Below are 16,432 nucleotides of genomic sequence, written 5' to 3'. Positions count from 1 at the left end.
ACAAAATAAATCACTATTATAATTCACACTCCTGATGATGGGCCTCGGCAGAAAGAAAGAACGAAAGAAAGAACGAAAGAACGAAAGAAAGAAAGAATGGGAAAGGAGACTAAACTACTCACTCTCCAATGAGGGCTTTCCAGATGAAAGTTGATTTATACTGGGAAAATAAACACTTGCTGCACTACACCTCTTAAGCGAGCATATTTCAGACACCAGCTGTTCTAATGCAGAAGCATTCGTAATACCTATGTACATATTTCCTGATGTATTAGTGAAAATACACTAGATAACATTTGTTATATAAATTTTAGGCATATTTACATCATCTGCACTAGAACAGATTCACAGTTCACCCTGAAAGTATTTTCTGTAATTAGATTATTATAAAACACAATTACAAATACATATCTGGGCTTTAGATAAAGATGAAATGGGACTTTTTAATTGCTGAGACTGAATTGGTCTTGCTTAATCTATAACAAGAGTTTGAAAAAGACAAAATGAGATATTTCATAATACTAGAACCAGCACTTCCAGTAGCACATCATAATAAGGAATTTTAAGGAAAAATTACAAGTTTTTAATACCTTTTTTACACTTTCAGGGCCTGCTTCATCAAAGCGAAATCGAACAATACGAAAATCTTTGCAATAAATAATTAATTCTGTAGGATTAAATTTCAGTTTCTGGTTGGGACCAAGGACTTTCTGTTTCCTCTTTGTGTCATTTACTAAAACAAAACAAAAACAATTGTTAAAGCTCAAGTACAGAGCATACTCTTAAAGAAAAATACCATTACATTCAAATGATATCAACAATGTGAAAATAAATATTACTTGAATAGAACAGATGCTGTTCCTTTGAGTCACATTATGATAAAATGTCTAGCTTTCCAAATAAAAAGGACTTATATCTTTTGTTTTCATTTCCCCTATGTCAAATGACCTTTGGGGATGGATAATTATACTCCATGAACAAAGGATTTCATATACAGCACCTCTCAGCAACCAATCTTGCCTCCCACGTTGTTCATCATGAGTCCTCTCCTTAAAGTCCTTTCTAAATTATTGTATATGATCCTAGTAATGATGTTTCATTAGTCAATGTGATCTCTGCCACTTAACATTTTTTTTTGCTCAGTCTCTGCCTCTATCACTTTTTAGGCATTTCATTAACAACAAGAGTAATAATAAAAGTCTAAGTTCTGGGTAAAAAAGACTGAGACCAATCTGTTCAAAATTTTTGAAAGAAAATACTGAACCTCTTTTCAAGCATACCACAACCTAATGCAGTTAAAAAAAGAAAGAGGACAAAATCCCCCTTTTGATAGAAATAAAGCCAAGGACCTCACCTCCTTCACTGTATCTCTGGGATTCTCAAATTTCATGACACCATGATCCGCAAACGGGAGACCAAAGCCCGAGCTCCACCACCTCTGGTGGGGAAGATGGGAGCAAAGACAAAGCTCAAGGGCTTCAGCCTCAGAGGGGGGACAGTGATCTGGGCCCCCCCCACTTAGGGCTGAAGCCCGACTGTTTTGGCTTTGGCCCTGGGCCCAAGCAAGTCTAAGTCAATCATGGCAAAACTGGGTCACAATCCACTTTGGGGTCTCAAGCCACAGTCGGAAAACCCCTCCTCTATCTTGATATTGTCCACAATTTAGCTATGGAAGATTCTACACCAATCCTTGCAAATTTCTCCCAGAGACAACCTCTGTTAATGGAATCATAAGCCAATTTCAAACGACAGAGACTATCTATTATTTTATCTCCTTGGGACAAATAAGTAAAGACAAAACAATCATCAATAGCAGAGCAGCCCAAGCTGAAAGTGGCTTGCTCCCATGTAAATAGATTACAACTCTCCATCTAATCCATTAATCTCCTCAGGATATATCTGCAAGAGATTTTAAAAATAATTTGAGAGATTAATTACTCAGTAATTCCCAGAATAATTTCTGTGACCTTTTCAATACAATGGAAAAATAACACCAATGTACCAACATAATGGAAAATGTCCTCTATTATTTATAAATCATTTTGCTGATACCAGGGCCCACCAATCAATAGTGACTTTTGGAAGGTCTGTGGAGAGATCATTAAAAATTTTGTCATGGCAGTGTTGGTTTACCAACATTCAATCTTCTGCAGCAGAGAGGGAACCATTTCAGAAGGAGACAACAGGGAAGGTCCAATGAGAGAGACTGTTATCAAAAGGCTAATAGATGGAAGTATCAATATAATGATGCTCCTTCCGTAATGTTGACAAATCTTAATAAATGCTATGGGAGCTTGTGCTGAATCACTGAAGTCTAAAAGCTGGTCCTTCAAAACTGGATAAAAGTTTCTAATTTTAAACTTAACTATTAAATTTGACATAATTAACTTCAAAATCAGGAGCACCACACACACTGCCCATAGTTTCTGTTAGAAGACAGAAATTCACCTGCAGAGGTTGCGAAGCTGTTTAAAAGCTGCTATAAAGTTAGAGAAAGAGATCATCTTAAAATCAGAACTGCAATATAATGTCATATTTTGTTTGTTTGGCCTAATTGGCTTGTGGTAAAAATACCACCTGCAAACTATTGTAATTCTTACCATCATGGGTTATTTTTTTTTCCAATTTTAAAATTTTAAGTGGAAAAGCTGTTCAATTTTATATAAAAACAATTCTCAATAAAAACAGAAAAACCAACAGTTGTTAAGAAGGTAATGTGTCTTGAACAATTAAGGTTCAGAATTTGCAACATCACATAGTTTTCATGTTCTTTTTAAAATACATTTAATGCAAGTCTTGCAAAACTTCTCATTTTAATTTCACCCAGTTTTTAGATTAAATTTAGGCATAAGTCAGAAAAGCAAATGAATTTGTAACTTCATAGAAAGACTAAATGAAATTCAACCTTAACTGTACATAACCTATGCCTTTTTTATAAAAAGCAACTGACTCATACAAACTCATCTTTTAAGCTTTTCACCAATGACTTTTCCATACCTGTGACAATTTGTTCAATGCATGTTAGTGGCACATCATGTTCACCAAGAAGGAGATTTTTATAATGGAATTTCTGGAATAGAGACAAACGCATAGTTAACAACAGAAGCTTTACAGCAGTCTTGTTTTTAGCTTGGTATTTTACAACACATCGTAGAGAGCTATTTCTCAAATAAAAACAAAGCACCTGATATAGAAAAAAGTTACTCTGAATTTTCTAATTATTTCAACTTTAAACTGACTGCAATTTAGGATAAAAACCATTACTGCAACTGTTAGATGAAAAATGCATGTCATCTTCCACAAGTAAAGTCAAAGTTTCCTTTTCAAGCATACCACCACATTTAACAAAATAGATTCAGTGTGTAGGATTCCTCCTCAGCGCAGTTGCAGACTCCAAGTTGGAAATTAAAAAAAAAAAAAAAACCCAATACTCTGAGCCCAAAACATAATTATGTATGCTGCAATTAGCCATCTGATACTATTGCCACATACTTTTTTACAAGTATAGGAGCTACAAGCATGCAAAGGAGTTTACATTTTTATAGTTTACAAATTTAGCTTAAACTCCGACCACTTGAAGAACGAAATATTTTTGGAATACTGGATTGTGGATTATTGTAGGAAAGAATGAGAAAAACCAATAGCAAAAGAAGAGGCAGAAAGGCAACAAATATTTGATAAGGAGATATAACGGTAATTTTATATATTAATTTAAAAGTAATATGCCTTTGAAGTAATGGTTTCCAAAAATAAGATACTGGATATCATGGAATACTAAACTTTAAGGCTACTACAGCTATGATTTCCACGACACAAAATATTAAAACAATAAATTTGCTTTTTCATAAAAGCCATGACATTTGTCACCCCACTAGCCAATACTGAGCAAGACACTTCTATGTATTTTCCACTGGCATAGCTATGCTTTGTATAATAATAAGATTATTATTTAATCTTTTTATTACTGACCTCAGCACTAAAAATGGGAGTGTGCTAATAAAGTTTGAGGATGACACAAAGTTGGGAGGTATTGCCAAGTCAGAAAAAGATCGGGATATCATACAGGAAGATCTGGATGATCTTGTAAATTAGAGTAATAGTAATAGGATGAAATTTAATAGTGAGAAGTGTAAGGTTATGCATTTAGGGATTAATAACAAGAATTTTAGTTATAAGCTGGGGACGCATCATTTGGAAGTAACGGAAGAGGAGAAAGACCTTTGAGTCCTAGTTGATCACACGATGACTATGAGCTGCCATTGTGACATGTCTGTGAAAAAGGCTAATACGGTCTTGGGATGCATTAGGCGAGGTATTTCCAGTAGGGATAAGGAGGTGTTAGTGCCGTTATACAAGGCATTGGTGAGACCTCATTTGGAATAGTGTGTGCAGTTCTGGTCTCCCACGTTTAAGAAGGATGAATTCAAACTGGAACAGATACAAAGAAGGGCCACTAGGATGATCTGAGGAATGGAAAACCTGTCTTATGAAAGGAGACTCAAGGAACTTGGCATGTTTACCTTAAACCAAAAGAAGGCTGAGGGAGGAATGATTGTTCTCTTTAAACATATTAGAGGGCTAAATGCCAGGGAGGGAGAGGAATTATTTAAGCTCAATACCAATGTTGACACAAGAACAAATGGACATAAGTTGGCTATTAGGAAGTTTAGACTTGAAATTAAGCGAAGGTTTCTAACTATGAGAGGAGTGAAGTTCTGGAACAGCCTTCCAAGGGAAGTAGTGGAGGCAAAAGACCTATCTGGCTTCAAGATAAAGCTAGATGGGTTTATGAAGGGGATGGTTTGATGAGGTAACATGATCTTGGCAATTAATTGACCTTTCACTATCAGTGGTAAATAAGCCCATGGTGGGAAGATAGGAGTTGCTATAGAGAACTTTTTTCTGGGTATCTGGTTGGTAAGTCTTGCCCACATGCTCAGGGTTCAGCTGATCTCCATATCTGGGGTTGGGAAGGAATTTTCCTCCAGGGTAGATTGGCAGAGGCCCTGGAGGTTTTTCACCTTCCTCTGTAGCATGGGGCCCGGGTCACTTGCGGGAGGATTCTCTGCATCTTAGGGTCTTTGAACCATCATTTCAAGGACTTCAATATCTGAGATATAGGTGAGAGGATTATTCTAGCAGTGGGTGGGTGAGATTCTGTGGCCTGCATTGTGCAGGGGGTCAGACTAGATGATCATAATGGTCTCTTATGACCTTAAATTCTATGAGTCTGTGAGCTAAATACATGTCCAGGCAGGCAATTCGGTACTTTTAAAAAAAGTTGTAAATGATTTTTAACAACCTATCTTATATTAAAATATTCTTTGCCAAAATGTTTAAAAATTAAACCAAGGTTATGACTTTTCCCTTTTCTGTTATTATGAACAACCAGCCTTAATTATATACATTGCTGCCTTTATAGAAACTATAATATCACTTGTATTTTGTCCTCTGCCTCACTGACTCTAATAGGACTTGGGCACATATTAAAGGTTTTGCTGAACTATCTACATAAAGAAAACCTGGAACTCTCAGAATAGTAGTCTTTGGCTTCTTAACAGCATTTCCTAAAGTTCCCTCCTACAAAGAGTAGCCCAAATGATGTGAAAAATATTAACTACAGTCTGTAGATACAAAAGGGCAAATTAAGGACTGGCATGCCAGTAATTCAGGAAGCATATTTGATCTTCTGTTGTTTTATAGAATGAGGTTAGATCTCTCAATTACTTGAGAAATTTACTGAGGTTTAACTGAATCTATTTTGTTAATCATATTTATCATAAATCATGATGTATCAATTGTGAGAAACAAACCTGAAGTGGCATGGGATCATCCGTAATAAACGAAATCTTGAAGTTACTGCAAACCAACTTCCCCCAAAGATCATACTGACTTGTATCTGTTGCAATACATTTTCTCACAAAATTGACTTCATTTACCACAATTTCACCTACAACAAAACCAGAAAAAAAGAACTATTTAAATCTTCTTAAATACAGAAATACTGCATCTGATTTCAGATGAGATGTTCCCCAAATGATAGGTCAGAAAACTAACTATAGGCACGTTGACACAGCAGCATTAAATCCCGGGCTTCATTTGCAAGTTTGAATGCCTACATTAGTCATCCTAGTTCGAACTAGGGTGGCAGTGAAGACATACCCTAATACACTTTTCTGTCAAGAGGTTTTTCCTGATATTTCAACTACATGATGCCCAAAATGTATACTTTACATTTTCTTATAAAGTACCACCAAACACTGTGCGACGGGGTGAAGGAACCCCGCACTGCCCGAGGCAGGACCTAGAAGGGCGGTGGCGGCTGGAACGCGCCAGGAGGGCAAAGACGCTCCCGTGGCCACTGAAGACATGGCGGGCGCCTGCGCAAACACCATGGAAGACGGGCTGTGGAGCACCGAGGCTAGGTGCATGCGCGTTGGGAGTTAGCACAGGGGACGCCAGCGCATGCGCATTGGAGGCAAGGTCAGGAGGCGCCGGCGCATGCGCGGGAGGGGCGAGTCCGGGGGACGCTGGCGCAGGTGTGTTAGAGGCAGACCAGGGAGAAGGCAGGTGGCCTACAAAATGCGGGGGAGGGGCCGACTCGGTAGGGAGGAGCGATGGGAGCAGAGACAGGTGAGGGGCCACCGGGCCAAGAGAGAGAGGCCTGAGGGAGGACCAGGGAGCAGGGGTGAGGAAGTAGCCCAGGGAGGGCAGGAGTCGTCTTGCTTGCGGACTGGGGAGTTTAGGCGGTTAGCCCCGCCTGTCAGGTGGGGGGAGGAGACACCCCCAGCTTAAGGCTCTGGGCTGGGACCTGGAGAGAGGGAGGACCCAGGTCCCCTCACACACCGCTCAGGAGTGGTGCACTGCTGAGAATCCAAGTAAGCCCCATCGCTAGGGTCACATCGTGGAGAAGGTGAAAGGGGAGCGGACGCCTTATGAGGGACCCCTTCACACACCACATTACAATTCCTTTCCATCTTTGGTGCTAACAACCTTTACATGATGGTCCCTGTCACACCCCCCATCTTCAAACAAATATTGTTGCTCTTTCCTCATAAGTGAATCTTTCCAGGGTCTTGACAGTTTAGTTGCTCTTCTCTGACCACACCCAATGTAACAATGTGGTGCTCAGAACTGAATACACAATTTCCCTTAATGCTCAAAGAAATATACAATTCTGAATGGCTGATTATTAGTATCTGCTAAAATGGTTCAGTATGGCATTCCTTTACTGTTCTGTCAAATGGATTTTTTTTTTAAATACCATATTCATTCCTTACAGTTTTCAGGCTTCTGTTTTATAATTTTCTTGTTATTCAACACTGTAAACATGTTCTTTTCTGAAGCAGCTCAGTCAGAAGGTCAGCTTATTGTTCCACTCTTATTAATGGACCTTTTTATCAAGGGCCTTAGTGTCATTCTGTATGTTTTAATAGCAAAATCCCAAACAGGGATGTAAAAACTGCCTACATTGGTTAACTGGTTGAAAGAGTTGTTTAACTGGTTAACTACCACCATTGGTGGTGGGGGCTGCTTTAGCCCTAACTGACCTGCTGCAGCCAGAGTTAAGCTGGCTGGGTCACCATAGGCAAGGGGGGAACTGCTCTTGCCAGCAGAGCCCTCTGGTTAACCAGTTACCCAGTAAGCATGCAGGTAAGGCTAATCATGCTTACCGGGTAACCAGTTAGTCTTTTACATCCCTAATCCCAAACCTTTATGCTGGAATTTCTTTAAATGTCCATTATTAAGCTATTCAGAGATATTACTCTGAGTGTTTTTACAATGTAGCTGCTTCTTTTTCCAGTAAACAGTCACAAGCTGTTCTAGACACGGAACAGCAGTCAACACATCCATGTGACTTGAACAGTCAAAGAGTTATCCCAAGAGACAAGAGACCAATCTGTATAAACTTGGTCAGGAAAACAGAGCAAATTATATGGTTACCACCCATTATATATGAAGTGTATTCAAGTAATAAAAATCTACCCAAATTAAATACATGATTCACAAAGATAACACAAAAGGCCAATGCTTCGTCGTCATTAATCTAGCTATTTGAAAACATACAGCTTTAGAGAATTACACATTTCTGGGATTCTGGTAAACATTCCAAAAAAGCATATGCAATTTAACTTTACTTCATAGCATCTTGGACACAACATGCAGCTACTGTTTAAGGAGACCCATGAGAAATGATGTAACTGATCTATCGTGTTATTACATCACCATGCCCTAAATCCCACAACTATTAATATCAGAGACTGTTCATCAACAAGTAACATCTTACTCAAGTGATACATGTCATGCATACAATATTTAATACCGTAGGTAAAATGAAAGATTGTTCTGTTAACTGTATAGTTATTCACAGATTGCACTTTTCTGCCTTATATAATGACTAGGTTGAATCAGAAATGAAAACGCTACATCTTCCTATCATAAAACATCTTAGATATCTTGATTAGTGCTACATAAACAAAATGTAATCTGTTAGATTGGGGTGGGGAACCTCAGGCCCAGGGGCTGGGTGCAGCCTCCTAGGCTCAGGCCCCTGCCCAAGCATTGGGGAGCCTACACTGGCGCTCCAGCCCCTCTGCTGCCTCACCGCAGGGCAATAAGCACACAAAATCTACTACACTGCCCCCCGCCCCCAGGCTCTGGTGTGCCAGGAGAATGTGGGGGCTACATGAATGTGTGTGGGGGGGTTGTTTGTTTTGGGTGCAGCCCCCAACTGATTTTTCTGTGGGTCAGCAGCCCCCAGCCCAAAATATGTTCCCCATCCGTGCTCTATATGAATGAAAATGCAACACTACACTCAAGGAAACAAATCACAAATACTCTATTTCATTATTTTCTCCTCATATAAACAAAATACTAAGCTGTACATAAATAGGGCTCATGGCAGCCACCTTTTTCTTATAATGTGATCACTTACAGAGACCATCGTTGCTTATAGGTAAAGTTAAGATTTTGTCACAGCTATTTTTAATTAGGATTGCCAAGTCTGACTGAAGCTATTCTGGGAGATTCCTCCCCCCCCTCCTCCCAACAGGTCAGTGTCATTTTCTTAAACATTATATTAAAAATCTCCAGGACGGATTTCAACAGTCACCAGGAGATTGGCATGGAATCTCCCAGTCAGCATCAATCTGGGAGGTTTGGCAATCCTATTTTTTAGTATCCATCATGGACAGGTTGTGGGTAATAAACAAAAATTCGTGGAAGACCACAACCTGTCTGGGGAGAAAGGTGGAATACAAGGGTACGCATATGAGCGACTACCGTAAAAAACTTGAGTATAATGCACACCTACATTTTGAACTGTCAGAATCCCGGAATAAACTGAACTCTTATCTATAGCGCGCACCCTGACTTTGCCGTATTTTGTCTTGCCTTTTTGTATTGCTGGGTAATCATGCATGAGCACACGAGTATACAGTGTTCCATGCTCTCTTTGGGATGCCATGAGTTATTGGTGATCTTACACGACCGCTGAAAAACTGAAAGTTTTTAGCTGTGCTGAGGCTCATGGCAACAGAGCTGCCAGCCATGAATTTGATGACATAGCGGAGTCTAACATTTGGCTTTGGAGACGACAGAAAGAGCCCCTGCAAGCGCTGCCTAGGATGAAGATGGCTGAGCGAGGTAAAAGCGCTGCATATCCTGAGTTGGAGGCCAAGCTGGTTGAATGGATTGCTGAGTGTAGACAGCAAGGAGGTGGTGTTAGCATTGCGGAGGTTAGAATGAAGGCTTTGACCATTGCCAAAACGTGCGCTAACACAGCTGGGTTTAAAGCTTCATATGGCTGGGGCAATCGGTTCATGAATCGCCATGGCCTATTGGTCCAATGCCAAACAACAATTGCACAGAAGCTACCCATGGACTCAGACACCAAGTTACTGCAGTTCCAAAAGTTTATCAAAGCTACAGAAGCGGCACTGCTACGACCTTTCATTAATTGGTAACACAGATCAAACACCATTACATTTCGATAATCTCTATGACAGAACGCTTGAACTGAGAAGTGCCAAGACCATCTCCATTGCTACCACAGGCCATGAAAAGTCTAGGTTTACCGTAATGCTTGCTTGCATGGCTGACAGAACGAAGCTGCTTCCTTATATCGTGTTCAAGCGCAAGACAATGCCGAGGAATGTAATCTTCCCGAACACTGTTCACCTGCATGTTCACCCTAAAGGCTGGATTGACGAAGCTTTATGAGAAAGCGGTCTCTAATAGTTTTGGATGCATTTCAGTGTCATCGTATGCCATCTGTCAAAAAAAGGCTTCAGCAGGACAAAACAGACTTGGCAATTATTCCTGGTGGAATGACCAAAATGTTGCAGCCGCTTGACGTGACAGTTAACAAGCCAATGAAAGATGCACTACGCAGGAAACGGAACACCTGGTTGTTGGAAGGTGAACATACATTTACTGCAGGTGGACGTATGCGAACACCAACGCTGCAAGATGTTACCCAGTGGATAGCAGATGTCTGGCTTGAACTTGATCTCACTATGATAAGGAAGGGGTTTCTGAAATGCAGCATCTCTAATGCTAAGGATGGCAGCGAGGATGATGCCCTGTGGATGGATCCGAGCGACGATGGATCGGCCAAGGGCAAATTAGCGGTATGCGCAGATGACAATGATTTGTATTACTTGGATGAAGATGTCGAGGGCTATATCCCGGAAGATACTGCTTGACTGTTTGACGAAGATTCTAACAAAAGCAAATTTGAGGGCTTCGAAGATGAGTAGATGATCAATTAACATACCGGTATTTGCTTGTTTGCACTGCAGTGTTGATTTCATTTGTTAAGCTTACCTTTTTGAAACTGTGTATATAGTTGCTTGTGGATGCTAATAAAAATCAACTTAACCTCTGGTGTCCAGCGATTAACTACTGCCGCGGAACCACCAAATGAAAACTTAAAAAAAACCCTCTCCTAAGGATAATGCTCACCCTGACTTTACTGCTAAAAAAACGGGAAAAAATTGCGCCTTATACTCGAGATTTTACAGGTAGTTGAAAAGCTTATCGGACAGTAGACTAGTCCTTCAACTAGTCACTCTGCTCCACCCTTGCTGCCTCTGTCATCTTAATACGGTTCCAGCTAAACCAATTTCAAACAATTCTGCTGGCCAGTGAGGACAGAAGCACAGGTATATTTTTAAAAAACTAAATACATAAAGAACTAAGTTTTCTTGACTGGAGTTCAGGATCATGACCTCCGTATCAAAATAGGCAGTTTCAATACTGGCTGCCTATGTCATCATATAGGAAACAGATCTGAAACTACTTCTGAATTACAGAAGTACTTTCACTATATAATAGGGACATGTACCCATTTACATAATTAACTGATGAACCTGGGCTCATGGCTTAATCTCAATGGTTACAGAGGCAGCAGCAGGAAGGGCTGGAGGGGAAGGGGTGGCAGGAGGGAGGTGATGCTCGTGGAGAGCCGCTGGCTCCCAACAAATACCAGCTCCCGACTGCTCCCCCACCTGTAAACGTACAACCGCTGACATTTACAGGAGTTACAGGTTTAATTTTGTAAACACGTTTCTACATCCCTACTATACAAGGCCATGCCTATTTGCATTTTAACATCTTTAGTACTAAGTAGTAATCCAGCTAATTGTATAGTCAAAACAATTTATATCAACTACACAATTAATCAATAAGACCGCTCTACAGTGGGGGTAGCTCCAGGAGCCAGCTTGACATGGGACTGAGCAGCACTCCTGCCCCTCCTCTACAGAAAAGCGACTATCTAATAAGCTTATGCTTATTGGGTAGTCAACTTGTCACTTACATCCCTACTTAGTACCACGATTCTGTATGTCCATTGTGCATTTCATTATCGTATTCAAAGAGCCTTAAAAAGCCTCACAACAACCCCAAGTGTGAAAAGCCTATTCTCAATTTTCCTGATGGCATAGAAATACTTATTGACTTGCACAGAAAATGTGTGGCAAAGATACTAAGAGACCTTCGATCACCCAGCTCCCAGACCTAAGCTATAAATAGATTAGAATTACTATGTGAAACAAAGACAACCAACTCCACCCCCGACACACACGATAAAACCTCATATCCCTGAATTCTCTCCTCTCTATAGTAAAACAAGTGTTTCAGGGGCGATCATTTCACTTTCAGCCAGTAGCGCCTTCTGCCAGCTGGGGACAAAGCACCTACATTGTAATACACCAGGAGAATTAAGATATAAAGTGCATCTGACTTACCAGAGCATCAGTGTGCTGGTAGTTAGAGCCATTTTATTACTGAACAGAGAACCTATTTAAATTGCCTACATATGGCTACTCCAATGTGTTAAGAATTTGCTATTAGCTGGATATAAGCAGATGTGTGAAATTAGACTCATTGAGTAATTCAAATTAAGTCTTACATACATTGTGCAAGTTTGAAAGACACCAAAACATATTTTTGTAAGGGTTTCTTCATTTTACACTGACAGTGGAGGATAAGACAATACCTAGAATAAACCTTTTCAATGAAAACTGAAGTTATGCATCAAAAACTGCTGTGAGCTCCATAAAGTGGTGAGTAGGGATGTACTAGTGTAGTTAATTAACCAATAAGCAAAAGCTTGTAGGTTAATGCTATAGACCACATGCATTTCTGCCCCCCATTGCCAGTAGTTTTTTTAGCAGACCGGCCAACACCTGATCAAAAAGTGGAAATATGGACAAACTGTTAAGGATTAATACAAAAGAATAAAGCAAGAATGTAGTGACAAATTCAGAAAGGCTAAAGAACAAACTGACTTACACACAACAAGGACACAAAAGGCAATTAGAATAAGTTCTATAAGCACATTAGGACCAAGAGAAAGACAAGGTGAAGCGTAGGTCCTAGCTGAGAGGAAGAGCTAATAATGGAGGACATCAAGAAAGCTAAGGTGTTTAATCCCTGTTTTGCTTCAATCTTCCATAAAAAGGCTAACTATGGCCAGATGCTTCAAAGGGAAAAAGCAACACAAGCAAGAACAGTGAAAGGATAGGTCTGACTATTTAGAGAAGCTATATGCATTCAGGTTGGCAGGGCCTGATTTCAAGTCATGCCAAACAAACCTAGTTTCCTTCTTTCAAATTGTTACTTGCCTATTAGAAGCAGGTAGTAGAGGCAGAGGAAGAAGGCAGAAATAGACAGGATAGATCTTCATTTTAGTAAGGCTTTCGACCCAACCGCTCATGACATTCTCATAAATAAACTAGTCAAATGTGGCCTACATCCCTTTAAGGCAGGGATGGGGAACCTCCGGCCCCCAGCTTGCCTGGATCTGGCCCCCAAGGCTCAGAGACTTCCACCCTAGCATTAGGTAATCTGCACTGGTGCTTCAGCCCCCTGGCTAGGGAGGTAGCCAGGGGCTGTCTGTGGTTAGCTTAGGTGGCAGACAGGGGGGTAAGCTAGAGGCTGTGTGTGGGCATCAAATAGCTCAGGATACAAAGAGGGGCTAGCTAGGGGTCCTCTGCAGACAGGGGAGATAGCTCAGGCTGCAGAGAGAGGAGTTGCTAGAGGCTGTGGCAAGGAAGGGGCCTCGCTGCTCTTCAAGTCCCAAATCTAGGTCCCCCACCCAGGCAGCTTTTACCAGTGAGCAACAGCTGCAGCCCAAAGGCCCCGAGCACCAGCCACGGATGGAAGCACTTAGCCAATCACACCATGGCACCAGCCAGAGAAGCTGCTGCCCCACACTGTCCAGCTCCAGCATCTGGTATTAGGGCTGGAACCTTTCCAGGGAGCAGAGTCTTGTTCAGGGGAAAGGGGGTGAAGGGAAAATAAGAGGGGTGTGAAACTAGGGTTACCAGATGGCTTTCAAAGAAATACCGGACATACGTGATCTCAGAACGGGGGGGGGGGGGGGGGGGGAGGGGAGAGAGCGGGGCTGGTAGGAAGGGGGGGCAGGAGGGAGAACCGGCCAACAGGGAATGGGGCTGACCCAGGTGCACGCAGATCCCGGGGTGCTGCCCGTCCCGTGCACGGTTCCAGCGGGGCACACGGGCGAGTCCAGCCCCGGGGGTTCCATCCCGCCCCAGCCACGGCCCCCTCCTCTCTACTGTGTAGTTGCATACAGCCTGGCTGGAAGACACGCTCACGCAGTGTGAGCATGTCTACCAGCCAGGCAGTATGCAACTACATACTGATACTCATGATAATAATAAAAACATAATTAGAAAATACCGGACATTTATAGGTCTGGTATTTTCTCAATTTGTTTCCTGGACAGAAAGCTCAAATACCAGACTGCCTGGTTCAAAACTGGACACCTGGCAACCCTATGTGAAACAGCCTCTGGGACTGTCCTGCTCTGGTTAAAGCACTGTAGTTTGGGAGACGACTCCCATGTCCTCTTCCATCTCCAACTATGGGTCATGGCTTCAGCCCTGCAGGGCTCTAGGGCTCTCAGACTATGGTTGCCAACTTTCGACTTGCAAAAACCGAACACCTTTGCCCTGCCTGAGGCCCCATCTCTTTTCTCACTCCATCCCCTCCTCCCTCTGCTGTTCACTCTTCCCACCCTCACAGTCTCATTTTCACAAGGCTGAGGGAGTGGGTTGGAACACAAGAATAGCTAAGGGCTCCAGCATGGGGCCAGGGATGAAGGGCTCTTGAAAGGGGCTCTTGCCTGGGGGTTGAGCTGAGAGGTTTGGAATATCACAGGAAAGGGCTCTAAACCGAGGCAGGTGGTTAGACGGGGCTCAGGCCCGGGCCTGTGTGTGTGGGTTCTTGGGTGGAGCCAGAAATGAAGGGTTCAGGGCACAAAAGGATGTGGGGCAGAGGGGAGGCGCAAACACTGCTGCTACCACCCTGTACCAAGGTTCTCTGGAAAACCTCCAGACCATCCTGGGCCCTGTAGCTGAGGCAGCTGCCATGGCCCCCCCAAGGCCTGGGGTGGCCGCCCCAAACCATCCTATGGACAAAACAGTTCTGCCTATGAGGAACAGTTAATGAAATGGTGCATATTTAGACTTGAAAAAAAGCCTGAGGGGGACTTGATAACAGTCGTCCAATATGTTAAGGACTGTTAGGACAGTGATCAATTGTTCTCCATGGCCAATGAAAATAGAACAAGATGTAAGCTGCACTGAGGGAGGTTTAAAGTTTGATATTAAGAAAATTGTTGTAATTCTAAAGATAGTCAAACACTGAAATAGGCTTCCAAGGGAGATTGTGGAATGCCTGTCTCTGAAGATTTTTAAGAACAGGTTAGACAAACACCTGTCAGGGATAATCTAGGTACGTGGTCCCAAACTGGAGCAAGTGGGCTAGAAGACCTCTCAGGCCCTACATTTCTATTAAAATGCCAAGATAACTTCTATGGAAACAGAGAAAGGCACCTACAAAAGTTTACCTTATAAAATAAATCTTTTTTTTAAGCAATTAAAGTATATATGCATCTGTATCCTGGCAGTACAATAATACATGTAAACAAGCAAACATGTTTAACAAGATATTTAACTAGCATAACAGTTTATATTTGTTCCAAACATAATGGATAAAATATACATGGATCCAAACACAAATAATTAACTTGACTAATTTCTTAAGCTAAAAAAAAATAAAAAATGAAGTGTTCAGTAACTTAATTATGAGGTTAAATTTAAGTCTTCAATCCCTCTCAATCATTTAACAACATTTTGCTAGTTATCCTGGATGGAGAGTAGAATACTAAAATAGTGTGGGTTTATTAGCATGCTTTAGGCATTTACATGTAAATTTTCCTCTAATCCACTTCTAAATGAATCTTCTGTTCAGCATGCTCGGTAGAGACTGATGTTCAAAAGGAAAAAAATTCTGATGAGAATCTACTTGTAAGCTCATGAAGTACTTTTTAAAGCTCTTTCTAAGGAATTTTTGTGAGCTCTTATAATGTATTGGCAATATCACAAAGAAGAAATAATGTCATGCTTGTGAGATGTTGCCATCTGTTCTTAAGATTTTATATATCATTTCCCCATTAAACATTCCATGTATTCTACGTTCAACATATTACAGTGATCAGTTTGAAAGCACTAATAATCTTATATGCATATTTATATTTAAGAGTAGATTCTAAAATGTGAAAATTAGACCAATACTCACATTTCCCAACAAGATAGCCTAATACTGTGGCTACCAAAGACTGGAAAAACAGACTCATTTTCATATGGTAGCCTACATATCAATATTAATAATTTATATTGAATACTCTTCAGGCACTGTACTATGAGTTTTTAGCAGAAGAGATAAAGAGAGAGAAAAGTTTTCCGGTAATTTTTAAAAATACGCTGAGTGAGAACAAAGTGCTGATGTGAATGGCCGGATCCAAACTTAACTGTCAAGATAACCACAGTCAAATATAAGAAAAGTGGCGTTTTGATTTTTTTTTTTTTTTAGGTGTTGCTCAGTACATCAATCATGCTTA

The 16,432-nt window shown here is 41.1% G+C and overlaps 1 protein-coding gene across 2 annotated transcripts in view; it reads right to left on the bottom strand.

Annotated features, from left to right (window-relative positions):
- MTMR10 (myotubularin related protein 10) overlaps positions 1-16,432 on the bottom strand; it is a 56,978-nt gene that overhangs the window by 26,439 nt on the left and 14,107 nt on the right. For both annotated transcript variants that reach the window (XM_075897712.1, XM_075897713.1), the window contains exons 3-5: positions 5,814-5,950; positions 2,998-3,070; positions 591-733 (exon numbers count right to left, since the gene is read on the bottom strand). In XM_075897712.1, coding sequence (XP_075753827.1) covers positions 591-733; positions 2,998-3,070; positions 5,814-5,950 — 353 coding nt within the window. The remainder of the gene's footprint in view (positions 1-590; positions 734-2,997; positions 3,071-5,813; positions 5,951-16,432) is intronic.

The sequence above is a fragment of the Pelodiscus sinensis genome, chromosome 14 (genome assembly GCF_049634645.1).
Source record: "Pelodiscus sinensis isolate JC-2024 chromosome 14, ASM4963464v1, whole genome shotgun sequence".
Classification (NCBI taxonomy): domain Eukaryota; kingdom Metazoa; phylum Chordata; order Testudines; family Trionychidae; genus Pelodiscus; species Pelodiscus sinensis.
Note: the sequence above shows the minus strand (reverse complement) of the source record. Positions and strands in the feature narration are given on the sequence as shown.